General features: G+C 40.3%; 1 protein-coding gene across 1 annotated transcript in view; it reads right to left on the reverse strand.

Moving 5' to 3' along the window:
* Nucleotides 1-19,550, reverse strand: part of COG5 (component of oligomeric golgi complex 5) — a 485,726-nt gene that overhangs the window by 228,454 nt on the left and 237,722 nt on the right. Inside the window, exon 8 of the mRNA XM_077472430.1 lies at nucleotides 6,891-7,056. Within this exon, the coding sequence (XP_077328556.1) occupies nucleotides 6,891-7,056 (166 nt within the window). The remainder of the gene's footprint in view (nucleotides 1-6,890; nucleotides 7,057-19,550) is intronic.

Consider the following 19,550-nt stretch of genomic DNA (forward strand, 5'->3'; position numbering starts at 1 on the left):
CGCAGACCACTATTATCAGCAATTTAGAGGGAAGGCCATGGGAGCCCCGTGGGCACCTTCATATGCCTGTCTCCATCTAGGATGGTGGGAGGAGGACACCGTGTATGCCTTGTTGATGTACCACAGCCACGTGCATATCTGGCTGCGGTACATCGATGATGTTTTCATGGTGTGGACCAGCACCCATTTGGAACTTTTGACATTTATGGAGCAACTTGGGACCAATACACGTAACATTAAATTGACTTTTGTGGTAGACCCTGTGGTAATTTCCTTCTTTGATCTATCCATTAGAATTGAAGAAGGTAAATTGGTTACTCAAACTTTCCGCAGACTGTGGCCAATACTATGCTCCTGGCCAATAGCCACCACCCGCATTCCTTGATTAAAGGGATTCCAATAGGCCAGTTCCTCCGAATTCGAAGGAACTGCTCTTCCCAGGAAGACTTTCCCCATGAATCTGAATCGCTATACCAGCGATTCCGTGAACGGGGATACTCCCATCGCACTTTAAAAAGAGCTAAAATGATCGCCAGTAAGAGATCTAGAGCTGACCTTTTGGGGACAACTAAGACTAATGACCCAGTATGATTCATTACCCCCTTTGGGGTCCAATGGCCTAAGGCACGTGCCATTTTGACCAATCATTGGCACATCCTTACTAGATCCGACACCGTGAAAACTATAGTGGGAGAGAGACCTTATTTGACAGCCAAACAAGCTAGAAACCTTAAAGATGATCTAGTTGAGTCTGAGTATAAACGTCCCATCAGTAGAAACTGGCTCACGGAAATGCCAAGGATAAAGGGCATGCTCCCCTGTGGACATTGTGGTACATGCAAATTTGTCGACAGAACTGCTACTTTCTGTGATTCAGGATCTACTAATAAATATATAATAAAACTTTCATTAATTGTAGCACTACAAGGGTGCTCTACATTTTGGAGTGCCCCTGTCATAAACTTTATGTTGGAAAAACTAAACGCCAACTGAGGATACGATTTGCAGAGCACTTAAAAAGTATCCGTCTGGAAGAGGAAACTCCTATAGCACAACACTTCATCAATGTTTATCATGGTAACCCCCAGGGATTAAATGTAAAGGTCTTTTTTTGCCCTTAATATATCCCAACGTAGGGGGGATTACAATACCATTTTATTGAGACATGAAAAAAGATGGATCTTCAGGCTCCAAACTCTGCAGCCACTAGACCTTAATGCCTAATGAAGATCTTTCTGGAAGCATAAGTATGAGAATCTGTACTCTTTGCATTCTTTATAGTCTCACCGTTATGAATACCTGTGTTGGTATGACATAAGATTTATAATATCTGGCAATATACTTTATTTCCTGTAGGTGCTAATCCAGATACTTTCAGTGTACCTATTTGTCTATTTTAACCTTCTATTTTTGATCTCTGGTGGCCTAATATATAATTATATACGAGTATAGATTTATCAGTTTGCATCCACTATTAGCTTAATTACAAATTTTGGCTGCAGTACTTTTATCCATCCACAAGATGGTGCAGAATAAAAAAATCACTGTTACAGGGGCACTTTTGTGATTGGTTATTTGACCCTATATTAAGTGAAGATTGCCCCTCTGTACTTTGTCCAGTTGAATTGCCATTTGAGGGCACGAAACGCGTTGACCTAGCATGGTCTAAGGCTGCTGTCATCCCCCTGTGCGCCCCCGCATGATCCCCCATCTTTATGGCCGTTTTGGGCATTTGCATAGAGACTTTCTGTTCAGTCCTCACTAGACGGGTGCATTTTCTACTCAGAGCTCCCTCTGCTGGATACTAACAGAGACTCGCTCCTTCTGAGTTCACCTATGACCTGGAACTCAGGATGTATGATCCATGAGACCCATGCTGCATAACGTTTGTGTGACTGGCAACTGCTCTGCTCCACTCGTAATCCGCTCGTTCGTCTCTGGATGGTGTCTGAGCTGATAGCGGTATCGTTCCACCAGGACCTCCATTGAAGTCATACCAGTGAGCGTTGTATATTCGACCAAGAAGAGAGTGACACTAGTGGCACACACTGGGTCTCTGTTATCCTATATGATTGCACCACCAGATGACGGATGATACTTGCACTTTCAGGTAAATTTGTTACAGCTATGAACATATAGCTAATCATTTGGATCCCTGACAATATATTATATGGCATAATCTGTGGAACTTATTCCTGACTGCACGTTCATTGAGCCTGAAACGGCTTACAAAAAGGACATTTTTGGATAGACCTGTGTGCATTTTTTGCCTGGCCCACATTAATCTACTATCAGCTTCAGCTGGGTACATAGGGAAGACGGGAGGGAAAATAGGAGGGGATGACCCTACATCTGTTATAGCAGTGTTTAGCATTGTTTTTATACCACGTCTTGTCTTTTTGTTTTTCTGTTTTGATCCTTTTTTACACATTTTTGTACAGCCATCTATTTCACCTGTGTATATCTGGTATTGTCATTGAAAGGACCCCACAGATTTTGATGGGCGATTCACCTGTGGAATCTCTTTCTACTGTTTAAGATGTTTGCGTGAATTTTCTAATAAAGTTTACCATTTTTTCATTTATTATATTCTTGAGCTTTCTTGTCCCGATGTGAGCATTCGTGAGCCCGCTATGGTCTCACATCTTTCCTCATTGTCTGCCTCTATAATACGTTTGTGCTCCTGGGAAGGAAGCCCATCATATTGATGGAATTATCCTCTAAATTGAATTACATTTTTGAGTGGATTCAAGTGCTTTCCTTTATTTATTACCATCTTACATTTGCCACATAGCGGGTCCAATAATTTACCCATTTTGTTTTTTACGGAAGTATACTGAACTCCGAGTAAAATATATAGCTGGGATACTTTTTGCGAGACATTTAGGGAGCACATAGTGACAGACTGGAGGGCTTTTTCCCACTGATCACCTGACACGGGACCTTGGTCTCCCTTCCACTCTGCCAACGCCCTTATGGGATGGTCACCCAGAAAATCAGTTTAAAGCATATGATAAAGTGAAATAAAGCCTTTGGTTTCCGAGGCCGTGTGAGAGGTGTGTTACCCCTAGGGATCGCTACCTAAGCCCCTGTTGGAGTTTAGCCAGCTCCATGTAAGTTTTATTTCCTCCATATCGGACTATACTTAGTAAACCCCTTCATGTACTGCAACTGTTTAGCCTTGTTCTGCACCTTTTGAAGCAACGCACATGTGAGCATCTGTTTATTAGGTTTCTGGAACTACTAAGCCTCCAGACACTTCGGGATATACTCTGCCCCAGTGCCTATTAGCAAGAGCCTAGCTAATGGTCCAACAGGATTGGAGGTCATAGCGCCGTTCAAGTGTTGCAACTGCATGGCCAGATAATATAACCAGGGGTTGGGGAGCGCAAGGCGGCCCCCATCTTTACAATACTGTAGTTGCTAACCCTAGGGGGTAGAGTATTCCACAGAACTAACCTGAAAAGAGAATGCACTACTCGGTATGCCTTTAATGGGACTACTACTGGGGTATTGTTTAGTATGTAAAGGAGTTGAGGCATGAGAATCATTTTGATGAGGTGGCTTTTTCATGCCAGGGACATTTTGAGTTTGTTCCAAACATTTATCTTATCCCTTAATCGGGTAAGCAGCGGTTAGACATTTAGGCTACAGTAATCAGTAAGCATGGGGGATATTTGGATGCCCAGGTACTTAAAGGAGGGAACTAATGCAATAGGGCAATGGAGTGAGGCTGACTGCCCAGGCGCGTCATCCAGCAACATCAGAGCTTATTTGGTCCATTCATAGTAAGGTCTGAATAATGGCTAAAATCTGAAATAATGGAGATGACCTTGTTTAAGGAAGTAGTTGTGTCCCCCAAGAAAAGTAGCAGGTCGTCGGTGTAGAGCGTAATCTTCTCATGCAATTCACTGTATCTAAATCCAGTGACAGGCGGGCACCTACGCACCTGAGCAGAAAGGGGTTCAATGGCAAGAGTAAAGAGCAGGGGGGACAGGGGACATCCCTGTCTAGTCACCCTACCAAGTGCAAAAACAGGTGACATCCTGTCTGATACCCGTATAGCCACTTGTGGCACATTGTATAATAAGCGATCCAAGCTTGAAGTGGGCACCAAAACCAAAATTTTGATAACACTGCCCAGAGGTATCTCCAGCTGACACTATTGAACGCCTTAATGGCATCAAGAGATAGAAGGGCCCTATGTCCGATATGCTCAGCTGGTGTCTGTATAATTAAAAAAAAAAAGTCTTCTAAGGTTAGTGGCGGTGTCCTGGCTTGTTAGGGTCTCAAGAAATGAGATAGGCCATCAATATATCAGATGTGATCAATTTCCAATGATTGGCACCATGGCTTGTAGACTCTCCAACTTTCACAAAGGCCAAATAATATACACTGATTTGGGTTATTTTTACCAAAGATATGTAGTAGTATAAATTTTGACATTTATGAAGAAAAATTACTATTTTGCAAAATTATATAACAGAAATGAAGAAAAATTCATTTTTTTTTTTTTTACAAAATTTTTGGTCTTTTTTCATTAATAGTGCAACAAATAAAAAACCCAGAGGTGATTAAATACCTCCAAAAGAAAGTTCTATTTGTGTGGAAAAAAAGGACAAAAAATTCATATGGGTACAGTGTTGCATGACTGAGTAATTGTCATTCAAAATGCGAGGGCATTGGAAGCTGAAAATTGGTCTGGTTAGGAAGAGGGTATAAGTGCCCAGTGGGCAAGTGGTTAAGATAAAAAACAATTCTGCCTTTAGAACCATTTTAATATTTTTTTCCTAATATATACTGTATGTTGGTCAAACTTTCCAGCAAATGTGACAGTGGCATGGCTTGGAACAAACTATAACAAGAGCAGGCATCTTTCAATCCTTGTGACTAGTTTGTAAGCACTACCCCACGTGACAAATTATAATTAAATTACAAAAAAAGCTGTAGAAATATCAAATCAAATTAAAGTGCATGTGCAACAATGGAGTTCATATATAGTTCATGAAGTTCACAAAATGTCATATAATTTTCATAAGACTTCCAAAGCTTCTTAGTGCATAACCATTTCCATGTGCAAAATAAAAGTAGGTGTGCTGTTGGGATTCAATTTGCGTGGTCGGTGCTCCCCTCTTGTGCCTCTTTCACCAGATATCATAGACTTCCATGATGGAAGTCTTAAACGCTTTAACTGATAGTTGGGCTTTGTTGTCCTGCAGGCTGGGACTCCAATGGCAGCTTGAGATGTCCTCAGAAGGTGTCCAGATAGTTGGTAACTGATAGCAGAGAGACAATAATAGTGTAATTCTGTTTTATTTGATTAAAAACAAGTAATATCCACTTACATGTTAAAACATGCTGTAATGGCTAAATGCTTTAATGCACCCGTGGTCAACTAATGCGTTTTGTTCCTCCCATAAGACGATATCAAAAGATCCTTTGATAGCATCTCATTGGAGGGGCGAAATGCATCAATTCCGGTGGGCCGGCGAGACGCAAGTCGCCAATCACTTCTCCGTTTACGGTGTTTAAGCATTACAGCGTGTTTTAAGATGCAAGTGGATATTACTTGTTTTTAATCAAATAAAACGGAATTACACTATCATTTTCTCTCTATCTGTTGCCAACTACCTGATCCCCATATGAAGACATCTCAAGCTGCCATTGGCGTCCCAGCCTGTAGGACAACAAAGCTCAGCCCTCAGTTCAAGCGTTTGAGACTTGCGTCTCACCAGCCAGATCTGACATCACCACCCATGGTCAACTGACATGTTTCGTCCCTCCCCTGAGATGTTATCAAAGGATCATTTTGTAAGGTCTCGTGGGAGGGACGAAACGCGCCAGTTGACCACGGGTGCATTTAAGCATTACAACGTGTTTCGAGTTGTAAGTGGATAGTACTTGTTTTTAATCAAATAAAGGACAACAAAGCCCAGCCATCGGTTCAAGCGTTTGAGACTTCTGTCGTGGAAGTCCATGATATGTGGTGAGAGTAAGGGTACACAAGAGGGGGGCACGGACCGCATGAATGGAATCCTAACAGCACTTGGCATTTTTATTTTGCATATGGAAATGGTTATGCACTAAAAAGATTTAGAAGTCTTATGAAAATTGTATGACAGTTTGTGAAATTTTTGTGAACTTCATGAATTAGACATGAACTATATGTTGCACATGCACTTTGATTTGATATTTGCACAGCTTTTGTTGTAAATTTAATCATAATTTGTCACATGTGGTAGTGCTTCCAAACTAGTCACATTTTTTTTTTCTCAGTAAAAGTTTTTATTGAATATTTCGGTTTACAAATCTAGTCACATGCACCTTCAGAAAGCAGCAACCCATATTTAATGTAATAGCATACACACAGAACTTATGTAATTTGAATCACATATCATTGTTATTGCACATATTCGCTAGTAAGTGCAGGAAGCATCAATTTGGCACACACAGATTGATTGGTACATCTATTCTACTTTTTTTTTTTTAACAAAATTTAAACCTTTAGAACCCAACTCCTGCCATTACCATTTGACAGCTTGACCTGCATATAAACATGGAATTCATATAAATAAAGGCATGGGAAATTACAAAAAGTGCTCATTACATGCTTTAGCCACATACACATTTTTTTATTTTATTTTTTATATATTTTGTAACCACTTTTTCTAAATTGTAATGTGCATTTATGTAGAGCATATGAAAATTCCAACCTTTTTATTATGCAAATATTTTTAAAGTTTCATACTCAAAGTCTGTGCTGAGCATACAGCATGAAATGGAATACTGTATATAAATTGGAAGGCACACAAAAGAAACAATTCCTCAAAGCTGGTAACAATGGCAAAACAAGATGCTAGCCTTTAAGCATACAAAAATGTAATTCTCACCTCTCTGGACAGCTTGTGATGATTGTGTTAGAATTTTGATATCCAAAGCATTGTTGATATTTTCATCTAATGCTGAACAATAACCATCCACCACACTGGTAATGACACCTTTTAAAGCTCCCAGGTTGTAGAACACTTGAAGTGCTGTTCCGACTTGTGTTGGATTCTAAAGGAAGAAAATTAGTATGTTAACTTACTAAATATTTTGTGTTTAGTAAAAAAAAAAAAATTAAAATCTTAATTCCCCATTCCTCCTTTTACAATCATTGTTCAGAATACTGCTGTACAATTTTGTTTTTCATTCAAGTCTGTAAAAATGGATTAAGCAGACTCATCTATAAAAATGTGTATATTTTAAGAGCCTTCTCTAGACACATTAGCATGGGGACTCTCTATTATAGATTATTGGGAAGCCCATTATGTGTTGCAAACTATGGGAACTATTTATAAATGTTTTCACATACAATTAACACAACTTTCACCCAAGATACACACTAAAGAATGGCAAAGATGAAAGAGTCCGGCACCAAAGCATAATATTATTATTATGACTAAGGCCTCCACAAGAGGCTGAAACACATCAACCTTTTACAAGGAATTTATTATTTTTTTGTCTTGCAAAAATAAAATGATTCCTTTAAATCTAAGATGCGTTGGTGCTGGGCTCTCACTTCTTCACTGAACTAACAGCAAGTAGCATGTGAGTCAGGGCACAAGTGTCTGGATCTCATCCTAGTCATTTGGGGTAGGGGCACTTTTACCTCTTGATTGGACACACTAAAAATTCACATTCATTCTGGAAAAGTGTGAATCATGGGTGAACACTGTAAAACAACAATTATAAAGAGACCTAGATGTTAGTGCACCCTTTTAGGTGTGTATGGCTGGGAAGAGCCACTTTTCCCTATCTGTCCAGCACCATGTCAAACCACGGTCAGATAGACCAACTAAACTTTCAGCCACAGCTGCCAGGAAAATTGTTCAGGATGCAAAGAAAAACCCACAAATAACTTCAGGTGAAATACCGACTCTCTGAAAACATGTGGTGTGGCTGTTTCAAGATGCACAATAAGGAGGTACTTGAAGAAAGATGGGCTGCATGGTCGAGTCGCCAGAAGAAAGCCATTACTACGCAAATGCCACAAAGTATCCCACTTACAATATGCCAAACAGCACAGCGACAAACCTCAAACCTTCTGGCACAAAGTCAAATTGAGCTTTTTAGCCACAACCATAAACGCAACATTTGGAGAGGAATCAACAAGGCCTATGATGAAAGGTACACCATTCCTACTGGGAAACACGGATGTGGATCGCTGATGTTTTGGGGATGTGTGAGCTACAAAAGGCACATGAAATTTGGTCAAAATTGATGGCAAGATGAATGCACTATGCTATCAAAAATTCTGGAGGAACATTTACATTGGAGGAAGCTGCGCATGGGATGTACTTGGACATTCCAACATGACAATGATCCAAAACACAAGGCCAAGTCGACCTGCTATTGGCTACAGCAGAATACAGTGAAGGATCTGGAGTGGCCATCTCAGTCTCCTGACTTCAATATCATTGAGCCACTCTGGGGAAATCTCAAACATGCAGTTCATGCAAGATAGCCCAAGAATTTACAGGAACTGGAGGCTTTTTGCCAAGAGGAATGGGCAACTTTACCATCTGAGACGATAAAGAGCCTCATCCACAAATACCACAAAAAACTTCAAGCTATCATTGATGTTAAAGGAAGCAATACACGGTAATAAGAACGGGGGAATTTAAGCTTTTGATCAGGGTCATTTGGATAGTTTCTGTTGCTATTATGATTTAAAAAGAGTAAGCACAGTTGATTGATAATAAATGGCTTCAGCCAAACACTAACCATGAGTGAAAGAAAAGTTTTTGTGTTATCATTCATATTCTCTGAAAAATGCCTAGAAATCATAAATTCTGCTAGGGTATGTAAACTTATGAGCACAACTGTAAGTCAGCTGTGTTATAGTTGCTCATCTGGAGATTGGTTTTATTTACAGAGTGTAGAATAGCCACTAGCAGGAGATCTGTATTTCACTTCCAATCATTCAGCCACAATATTTAACATTGGTCAAAGTAAGCCAAAGAGCAGAAGCTGCATGCCCACATCCACTACTGGATTAGTCGCAAGGATCCTTGTGATTATGCCAGTAAATGCACCAAGGGTCGGTTCCTGGTCAGGGACATTATGGATGCAGTTGTATTGCTAACAGCTGAATAAAACTTTTTGGAAGAACTGTATATTGGCATATAGCTTCTATTAATCAGCATCCTTTGGTGTATGTACAGACAGGTTTCTTGAGCTGGTATACCCTGGGTGGCCACAGTGAGTAAGAAGTGCAGGTTCGGCGCAGTGCTAAGATCCTAGGTTCACATCTATGCGGCTGATGCAGCTTTCAGGTGCTTTGATTTTTTCCTCTCTTTAACAAACCGTGTATAGCTGGTTGTTAAGAAATGGGCCAGGAAGCCGGTCACTGTGCCGTTAACAACCAATGAATCAATAGCTGTCAGCGGGGTTACCCACCATGTGAATACACTTTGTTAAAGGGGGCTTTCAGATTAAGCCCACCACCACTACCACTGGCCAGGGTTATAGGGTGGAGGCTCTTGTCCCCCTCTGCCCCAAGCCCCCCCCATGTTGAGGGCATGTGGCCTTGTATGGTTTGGGGGGGGGATTGCTCCTTTGCTCCCTTTCCTGACCTGCTGGGCTGCATGCTTGGATATGGGTCTGGTATAGACTTTGAGGGGGGGGGGGGGGGGGCACACTGTTTTTTTGCAGATTTTTATATTGCTGGCTATTCTTGTTTCTATATTTTGACTCATCAGTTGTTAAGTATGCGTGGCCAGCTTCCTAGCCCACTCCTTAACAACCAGCTATTCACAATGTAGTATGGAGGAAAAGCAAGGAAAAACTCATGTAAAAACAAGTATTGTGGTTTTGGTGTGGGTCCACTGAAGTCTATTGTGCGCAAAACAAAATCCTCTGCAGGAAAAAAGTCCCCGACCCTTTCCAAAAATGCATCGGCTGAAAAACGCATAGATGTGAATGTGTACCATAGGAAACTATGTTAAACGGATTGTAGTACATTTCTGCAAAATGCAGAATGCACAAAAAAAATGCATGGGTGAACCTAGGGTAAAAGTCTTTAACTATTGAAGTAAGATATCAGTCATGCAAGGAGTGCATTGTTTTTATTGAAATAGGAGACCCATAGACTAGCCGGAATCATGCCCTGCTTATGTATTAAGCAAACATGGCAGCTTTATGTATGCACACAATTAAAACTATAGAGTAGAGGCTGCACGATTCTGGCTAAAATGAGAATCACAATTTTTTTTGTTTAGAAAAAAGATCACGATTTTCTTACGATTCTTGTGGCGTAACATCATCTTTCACATTATACAAAAAAATTTGGGCTAACTTTACTGTTTCGTTTTTTTTTTTAATTCATTAAAGTGTATTTTTTCCCAGAAAATTGCATTTGAAAGACCGCTGCGCAAATACAGTATGACATAAAATATTGCAACAACCACCATTTTATTCTCTAGGGTCTCTGATAAAAAAAATATAATGTTTGGGGGTTTAAGTAATTTTCTATCCAAAAATACTGATTTTAAATTATACGCAACAAGTGTTAGAAAAGGGTTTAGTCTTTAAGTGGTTAAACGGACCTCATTTACAGACCGGAGTTAATTCCTTTGATCCAAGAACAAAATGTTACTTTGTTTATCCAGGCATACCCCACTTTTAAGTACACAATGGAGCTTATTTACTAAAGCTGAAAAGTGCAAAACCAGGTTTACTTCTGCATAGAAACCAATGAGCTTCTAACCCCAGCTTGTTCAATTAAGCTTTGGTAATAAAACCCCATTGTGTACTTAAAAGTGGGGTATGCCTGTAGTTATCTCAGATGTTGAGATAAACTTGGCAAAAATGCTTTTACCTTTTTGTTAGCTGTCAGAAGTGAGCAGAGAACACGCTTGTTACATAGAATCTAAGAAATGCTGTTTTAAGATAGGGAGGGGGGTAGAATTGCGATTTAGATTCTTTAACAATTAATTGTGCAACTCTACTGTACAGTGATGCAAAGTTTATAAAATCTAACACTCATTGATAAGTATTATTTACACCTAACTGGTCTTTTTTATATCAATATAAAAAAAAAAAAAAAAAAAAACCACGGAGAAGATAATGCAATCCCCTCAGCGTCTTAAGCATTTATCAAATACTGAAACAAAGTGAGTCTGGAAAACTGCTAGTAACACAGCTGCCAAAAATACAATTACATTTGGTTTATTTAAAACAAGATGGACATAAAAGAATCACCATTTTTCACACACCATAGGTATGCTGTGGATTCACTCTACTGTAGAAAGTTTAGTCAATTCCGTGGTTTCTATACAAGTTGTGAAGCACAATGGATTCGATTTTTAAGAAAGATTTAAATACATTTCATGTTCTAGGCCAGACACTTTGTACTTAGCATGCTATTTGCAAAAGTTTGTACATCTGGTATTCTATTAATCTGTTAAGCACTAAACTAAGATGACTGATTTTCTGGGTCACTGGGATTCAGATTTGTTGTGCTGGCCTCAAACTATATGTAATTACTAATCCACAGAAACACATCTCTCATTCCCCCTGATGTCTAAAGACAGGTGGGTTAAAATTCCACAGAGTTCTGGATTGGGCTCTTCATGCGGGTCACACACGCTTTAAAAAAAAATAAAATAAGGGATTCTAATCACTTTCACAGACACGCTTATTGACATGTTGAAAATGACATTATGCAAATAAAATGTAATTACAGGTATGGAATGGGACCACAACTGGTAGGCTGAAATAGTCTCACTGCACAGTTTGCATCAAATGTATAAATGTAATTCTTTCATTGTATACAACAGGCACAGCAGAGAGCTATTGATGAAGGAGAGTGAACAAAAAAAGAAAAAGGGAAAATCCTCTGCTGGGTAAGATTTCAGAGAAGAAAGAAAGACAAGACTTGTTTTGTTCTGATCTACAAATCTCAATTTTTTTGATTGAGCAGCAAAGACACCTGTATTTTCTCAATGGAAACTTTATCGTTTCACATAACGGTAATAAAGGTAAAATGTATGGTTAGCCCTTCACCAAAACACAGAATATGACTGTTTTTTTCATATACAGTATGCTTTTAGAAATAGTGGGTTGTAGCCATTCCTTAGCAGTCACTAATCCAGCAGCTGCAAAATTAGCTTTAGTCCCCTTTCACACTGCTGGCGTTTTTCAGACTGCGGGAGCTAAAAATAGCGCCTGAAAAAAGTGGCTCCATTCACTCCAGTGTGAAAGCCCGAGGGCTTTCACACTGGAGAAGTGCGCTGGCAGGGCATCACAAAAAGTCCTGCCAGCAGCTTCTTTGGAAACTCACTGCTCGCTCCTCCACCGCTACTCCCCATTGAAATCAATGGGGCAGCTCTGTGATACCGCCAGCAAAAGGCCATTCTGGCAGCATTTTGCGGGTGCATTTAACCCCTTTTTAGCCGATAGCTGGGGGTTAAAACCACCCTTCTAGCGGCCAAATACCACCACTAAAACAATGGTAAAGTGGCGCTAAAAATACAGCTGTTTTACCACTAAAGCCCTAGGCAGCTCAGTGTGAAAGGGGTCTTAATGTTGGCGATGTTGGATGCCGATTTGGATATCCAGCATCAATACAATCCTCAAAAAAGCCTAACAAAGGATATACTCAAAAAACTCAACCTGCCTCAAGGTCTGCTGATACACTTTTGCAATACAGTAATCAAGTCTGTTCTTTGCACTTTCATCACTATTTGGCTTGGCCTCAAAACAGGATCGAATCAGACTACAGCGGACACTTAGGTCTGCAAAAAATAAATAAAACAAAATTCACTGATGCTGACCTGCCCACAATTCAGGACTAAAATGCCCAAGTCAGAAAACAGGCAGAGACGATCACTGCAGACCCCCCTGCCCTGTGGTTGATTTAACAAATAGATTGTTCACTTTGCAAGGGAACTATCTTCAGAGCTTAGTGAATGAGGTGACATTTCATTGACTTCTATTTTCAATCATGTATTCAATGAAGCATAAATTATGTTTTTATTTTCATTGTACCTGGCTGGGTATGCTTTGCCAAATGAAATTTTCACCACATTCAGTAGGGAAAATTCCAATGCAAAATGCAAGTTCCCTAGCAAGTGAACAGTCTATTTGCCTTCAGTAAATAAGCCCCATTTTGTTTTAACTGTTCCTCCCTGGTAAGCATTACAGATTACTGTATACCAGACTTAACTATTTTTGCCCCCCAAAGCTATCACACTAACACCTGAATTCTCACTTACACAAATACCATTTTGCACCGTTTGAACTATTTCAGCTAAATCTCACAGTGAGATATTGCTTGTATGCATGGTGGGTCACTTTTCAGAGGCAGCTGAGCTGTTAGCAGTTGTTTAGCATACTACGTTTTATGAATGTTTATTACTGCATGTTTTTTTTCTGATCCCAATGGAGATTTTACATTGGCATGTGGTTGCGTTGCAGTCCTTTTGGCTTCAATAGGTGAGAATTTGGCAAATGTAAGGCCTGTTAAAAGTGACATGGGAAGTTAAAATGGCTGCGCTGCAAACCGGAGCATTGCAGCAAAATGAACAGACCTGAACTGCCTTCATGTCCGCTTGCAGGTAGGCAGTTGTGAGGTGGTAAAAACTCTGATCACCCTCTTATTTTTACCACTCCTTTGACATCTGGTATGAGCAAGGCCTTAAGCTGGTTGTGAAAAGTTTCCCTTAATATCTGTGACAAGTAGAGTCAGGGAGTAAGGGAACATTTGGAGTTAAAGTCCCTAGATATTCCCTGCAATCCAGCAATCAGCATAAGTACTAAAAGTGGGTTATTCTGCAATTACTACCAAATCTGGGTAAGATACCCCCTGTGAAGTAATTTCTATTATCAGCCAAAAACAACATTTTTAGTGGTTTAGTGGCTCCATCTGCACAGCCGCGTCATTCATTCACAGGGATCTGTGAATAAACTAAAAAACAAATCCTGCATGCCAATGCAGCAGATGGACTATGAGTACGCTGATCAGGGCACTTGTAGTCCACTGACATGTCTTGCAGCTTTCTAGCTGAAAGCCTATATGGAGGTAGAAAACTGGAGGATATTTTTGATTTTGATTGCGGGTGCAATGCCTTGCAGGCTCCTATAGGAAAAATAATAATTGCACTTTTTTTTCTTCCAAAAATATGTGCAATTATTTTTTTTTACCTACAAATGAACTTGGCCTTTAAATAGACAACCTCAGATCACTATAAGATATTTTCGTTTTATAGTCAAATCATTCTGAAAGTATGTAAAAGTAAGATTAGAAAATGCTGTTCAGGGCTTTAAAGTGGCTGTAAACCTGTTTTTTTTTTGTTTTGTTTTTTAATTAAGGCTTGCACCTTGTACAGCATAGGATTTCATGTCATCTGTGCCCAGTCTTGTCAAGAAGCAGTAATTCAGCTCAAAGAAAACCTCTTATCTTTTTTCAGCAAGATAAAAACTGACAGAGAAATAGGAGTCAGTTCTTCCCCCTTGCTGTGACAGACAGGTGATTTACATATCTCATGCAGTAGCCTGACAGAGGCATTCGGTATACTTCCCATCCCCCTCCTTTGTTCCCCAGCTCTCCCAGGATTGGCTGCTCCCCACCTCAGCATGATTGGGAATGTTGAAGTCATGTGGTGACTTTTATGGGTTTTGACTGGATGTTGGTGATCATAGCATTAGTTCAGTGTAAGAAATATACAGGAGAAAATGCATTTTGACAAGGGGAGTGTAGAGGTGGGCAGGGAGTCTACTGCTATCATGACTTCACCCACGAGCTCCGGACAACAGACCCACCCACAGAATCTGCAGTTATTTTGGGTCTCATAACAGACAGAGGGTAGACATTTGATAGGTAAGGATCCATGCAGGAGGCATGTATATCCTTATAGATAACCACTATGGCAGTAGTTTAGAAACTGCCATAGTTCAGTCCACATACAGCCCTAGGAGCACCTACTTGGTTTTGTGGCTGAGTTCTGCGATTGGCACTTTTTGTTACATCTTCTGCCTAAGTCCCTGATAAGCATATTGTGCTTGCTAGTAGGTAAGCCTCCATTCCTTAAAGTGGTCGCATGTGGTGGTAGATCTTATTTAGAATCACTGTGTTTCTCTGTGTGATCATCACGAAGGGAAGAATTTGATATTGATTTCACTTCAGAGTTTTTATTCACTCACTACTATGTCCTTCATTTATTTGTAACCATATTTTCTTATGTATGTATGTAATTTTATCTATTCACTTGTTTTTTTCATTTTATGTTTGAATTGATTCAGCGATTTGATATTGTCACTATGATCAATTTTTATTTTCACTTGGTCCAACCAATTGGCACCTAATTAATTGGCACATATTTCTTTCAGCGCTGCTACATAATTCTTTCCATTTTTTATTGTATGTATCATACTTCTAGCAGCTGCTTTTATAGCTCTATTTAGAGTTTAGCACGGTATTTATACATTTTTATACAGTAGTTTAGAAAAGATGAGAGTGGGTTTACATCCACTTTAAATGCAATTTCTTAGACAGTGATGGCAAAGCCAATAAATCCAGCTTGGAATCGTAGCACTTTGAAAATATTTTTGAGGGGAAATTTAAAACAGATCTAGAAGCTGGGCCCCAATGAATGGCAAAAACTGTAACAGCCAAAACATCATTCAATGGACCATTACTGGGAGCTTTCCTTCTGAAAAAGCCAATTCCTTAGCTGTCATAAGAATGTATTTGCTTCAGCATATTTCTGACATCACTTGTTGCTGGTTTGTTCTGGCTAATAGCAAGGTAGGAAACCTGTATTGAATAAAATATGCAGACTTCCATTGCTCATCTCTCCTTCTGAATGTTAGTTGCCTGGGCATCACACTGATGCATTTGCTGCACCTTGCTTCTGACCTCACTTGTTTCTGATTTGTTATGACAAAAAGCAAAGAGCAAATTGGATTTTGAACCTAATGATAAATGTCATTGTTCTATTTCCAGCTTTTTTGTTCTCTGATGCCAGCTGTCTGAGGTACAATCAGTCAGAAATCAGTCACCTGACATTCTTACATCTGGGCATGGTCCGTGTAGCCACACACCTTAGATCTTTCTTTTGAGTCATTGTTGCTACTGATTTTTACTGTGTGAAGAGATGTAAAGCATATTTAAAAAGGGTAAGGGTCACTATTATGCAACATGTATTACAACAGGTAGTATATATTTAAAGTGATACTAAAGGCTCTTCTTGTTTTTTGTTTCAATGGTTTTGCACAGAGCAGCCCAGATCCCCCTCTTCGGAGCTCCTGACCCCTCCATCCTGTTGAGTGCCTCCACAGCAAGCAGTTCGCTATGGGGGCACCTGAGTTGAGCCGCAGCTCTGTGTGTCCATTCAGACACGGAACTGCGGCCCGGCCCACCTCCTCTTCTCTTTACTCTTCTTTTGCTCACTGACTTTCATCGACAGCAGCAGGAGGCAATTGCGCTTCGCTGTTTTCTCAGCCAATGAGGAGGGAGAGACCTGGACAGCCGAGTCTCTCATGCAACATCACTGGATCGAGATGGGCTCAGGTAATTATTAGGGGGGCTGTTGCAGACAGAAGGCGTTTTATTCTAATGCATAGAATAAAACGCGAGAAATTTTTTTTTGCCTTTACAACCAGTTTAAAGAGGAAGTAAACCCTGATTACTTTTTCTTTGTTTCCCTGCAAAGTTAAAGCATAATGGGCTACTATGCATTGCATAGTAGCCCATTATGTGTCACTTACCTGACACAGGAGCCAGCGATGTCACCACTGTCCCCTCTTCCTTTGAAGCGTCCATCTTCCTTCTGGGTATCGCTGCTCCGGCGCTGTGAGTGGCCGGAGCAGCGATGACGTCACTCCGCCGCATGCGTGTGGGAGCCGTCAGTGACATCATGTTAGCCTTCACTAACGGCATGCTTAGTGCACATGTGCTGTAGACATGGGTGCCCGGTTTTTGTAAAATATCTCCTTAACCGTGTAGGTGTAACCCTGTAAGTGGTCCCAAAGGGTTTACAACCACTTTAAAGTAAATTATATATACACAAGAGCAAAAGTTGTTTTTTTCTGTAGCCTATTAAAATATCCTTAAATTATTTTCTTAAAGTTTATCTGAATCAAAACCAAACATGTAATATATTGCAGAGTACTAGCTCTTGGTGTGCTGACTGCATTAATTTGTTTTTTGAAGCCCTTTTTGCTCTATTTTTAGGCCTCATTCTTACAAGGCAGATCCACTTCCACGGAGTCTGCCTCTGTCCGCCAGCTCAGCGAGAGATCTCTCCATTGATCCCTGTTAAGCTGGCGGATGACAGGTCCCTCTCTGCTCATTGAGCGGGGAGGGGTTTGTCAAGCGCCGCTGATTTCTATGGAGAGAGTTTGGATGAAAACGGACAGCATGTCTGTTTTCATCAGATCTCACCCGATCTGATAGAGACGGATCAGAACATAGGGCCATCAGCCTGGTTTTAGTGGATAGGACCGAGTCGGATGTCAGCAGACATGTCACTGCTGACACCCGTCGCTCCATAGAGTAGCATGGAGCGCCCGTTCAGGTCCGCCGTCAAAACTTACAGGTGGACCTGAACGGTCTGACAGTGTGAAAGGGGCTTTATCTGGTAATCCGGCAAATAACACTTTCTGTCCAGGAAGTGGATACATCACTCCCTCACCTTATCTATGGAGGATGGAGCCATGGTTGTCACCCCAGGCTGCTGTACTGACATGGACTTCAACCATGTCCATACCTAACCATCCTCATTGTAAGGGAGGGCGGCAGGGATTGGTAGTTTACATATGATAACTAGGAAGGAAGATATTCTTTAATGTAACTTGCAGGAAGTGACAAAGACGTTGCAAGATCAACAACAGGTATTTTCTGTATTTGCTGCATTCTTAGATTGGAAAAAACGAACACATCCACCACAAAGACAATAAGCTGGAATGTATTACATTTTTGTAACTGGGTTTAGTTATCATTTAAAATTACATTCTCACTTTAATCAAGGTGAACTTGAAAGTTGTAAATAGCTTTCAAGTATACTTGGCTATGTGCCTGCTTTTAGTAATAATAATTCAATTAGTAGAAATCCCTTCCGAAACCATAATATAACAGGAAGAATAAAATCATATAAACAAGTCACAGTATAACGTATATATGACAAAGGTAAGTACGGTATTCTGCAAAAGTTGGACATTTACTTCCTCAAAAGACCAGATTCCATTTACATGACTGTATTGTATAAATGTACGCAGTTACACAAGGATTGGCCAATATAAATATCTAAGAGGTTGCATAAAGCTATTGAAGAATTCATATGATCCCAGGAACAGAATGCTGCCCTTTTCCTTTCTGGAATACTTTCCTGAATATCCGCTGGTATAACACATGCACTGATCTTTGGGCAATGATAAACACCAGCTGTTCCCACCCTTCTGTTACTGTCTTAGGGGTTACAATTTGTCTGCTTTTGCTGGCTTTTCAATCTACGTCTCTATACATGCATATTTAGTGTTAGTGCTTTCATTTTGTACCTTCTATGGTAGGTTTATAAAGCACACAAACTTTTCAAACCACTAAAGCTGCTTTTCTCAACCATTAATACACTGGGGGCTACAAATGGATTTCTGCCAATGAATTTGGGGAAAATGCAAAGTTTTCAATAGCATTTGCTACATTTTTCTATTCTGACATAAATCATGGATCTAATGAAGCATAAAGAACCTCTGCAATTTAAGTGGTCTTTTTTCTTCAATGTGCCCTGATGAGCAAATGCCAGGTATGAGCTGTGAAAAATGTAGGAGTTGCAAAAGGACATTACTATACCACCTAATATTTATGGTAGGTTCCTCTCTTGCTGCCAAAACAGTCCTGACCTGCCAAGCCATGGCACCAAGCCATCAGTAGCAGATAAATCCTTTAAGTCCTGTACGCTGTTTGATGGAGCCTCTATGGATCAGACTTGTTTTTCCAGCAAATCCCACAAAGGCTTGATCGGATTCAGATCTGGAGAATACGAAGGCCATGTCAAAGCCTTAAACTTGTTGTGTTCCTCAAACCATTCTTGAACCATTTTTTCCAGCGTGGCAAGGGGCATTATCCTGCTGAAAGAGGCCACTGCCATCAGTGAATATCGTTCCCATGAGGGGGATGTATTTGGTCAGCAAGACTGTATGAATGGCAAGACCCAAGGTATCCCAGCAGCACATTACCCAACGTATTACACTGCCTCCACCGGCTTGCCTTTTTCCCATGCTGCATCCTGGTGGCATCTCCTCCCCAGGTAACCAATGCACACACACAAGGATCTGAGGCTAGGTTCACATCATTACATACTGTGTTCTATGTGTAGGTGGACCATTTATTTCAGTGGGCTGCCTTATAAGCTGAAGCGCAGAAAAAAAAAAGTCTGACTTTTTTAAAAAAAATTTTTTTTTTTTTTTTTAAATTGCACCGTACTGAGCTGCCCGATACTGCTGTGGCACTCGCAAGAACGTACCACATTTTCCATTGTGCATAGGTGCCATTGAGTCAAACATATGGT

Source organism: Lithobates pipiens, unplaced genomic scaffold, assembly GCF_037356315.1.
Source record: "Lithobates pipiens isolate NorthernLeopardFrog02 unplaced genomic scaffold, aLitPip1_a1.2 Scaffold_8, whole genome shotgun sequence".
NCBI lineage: Eukaryota > Metazoa > Chordata > Amphibia > Anura > Ranidae > Lithobates > Lithobates pipiens.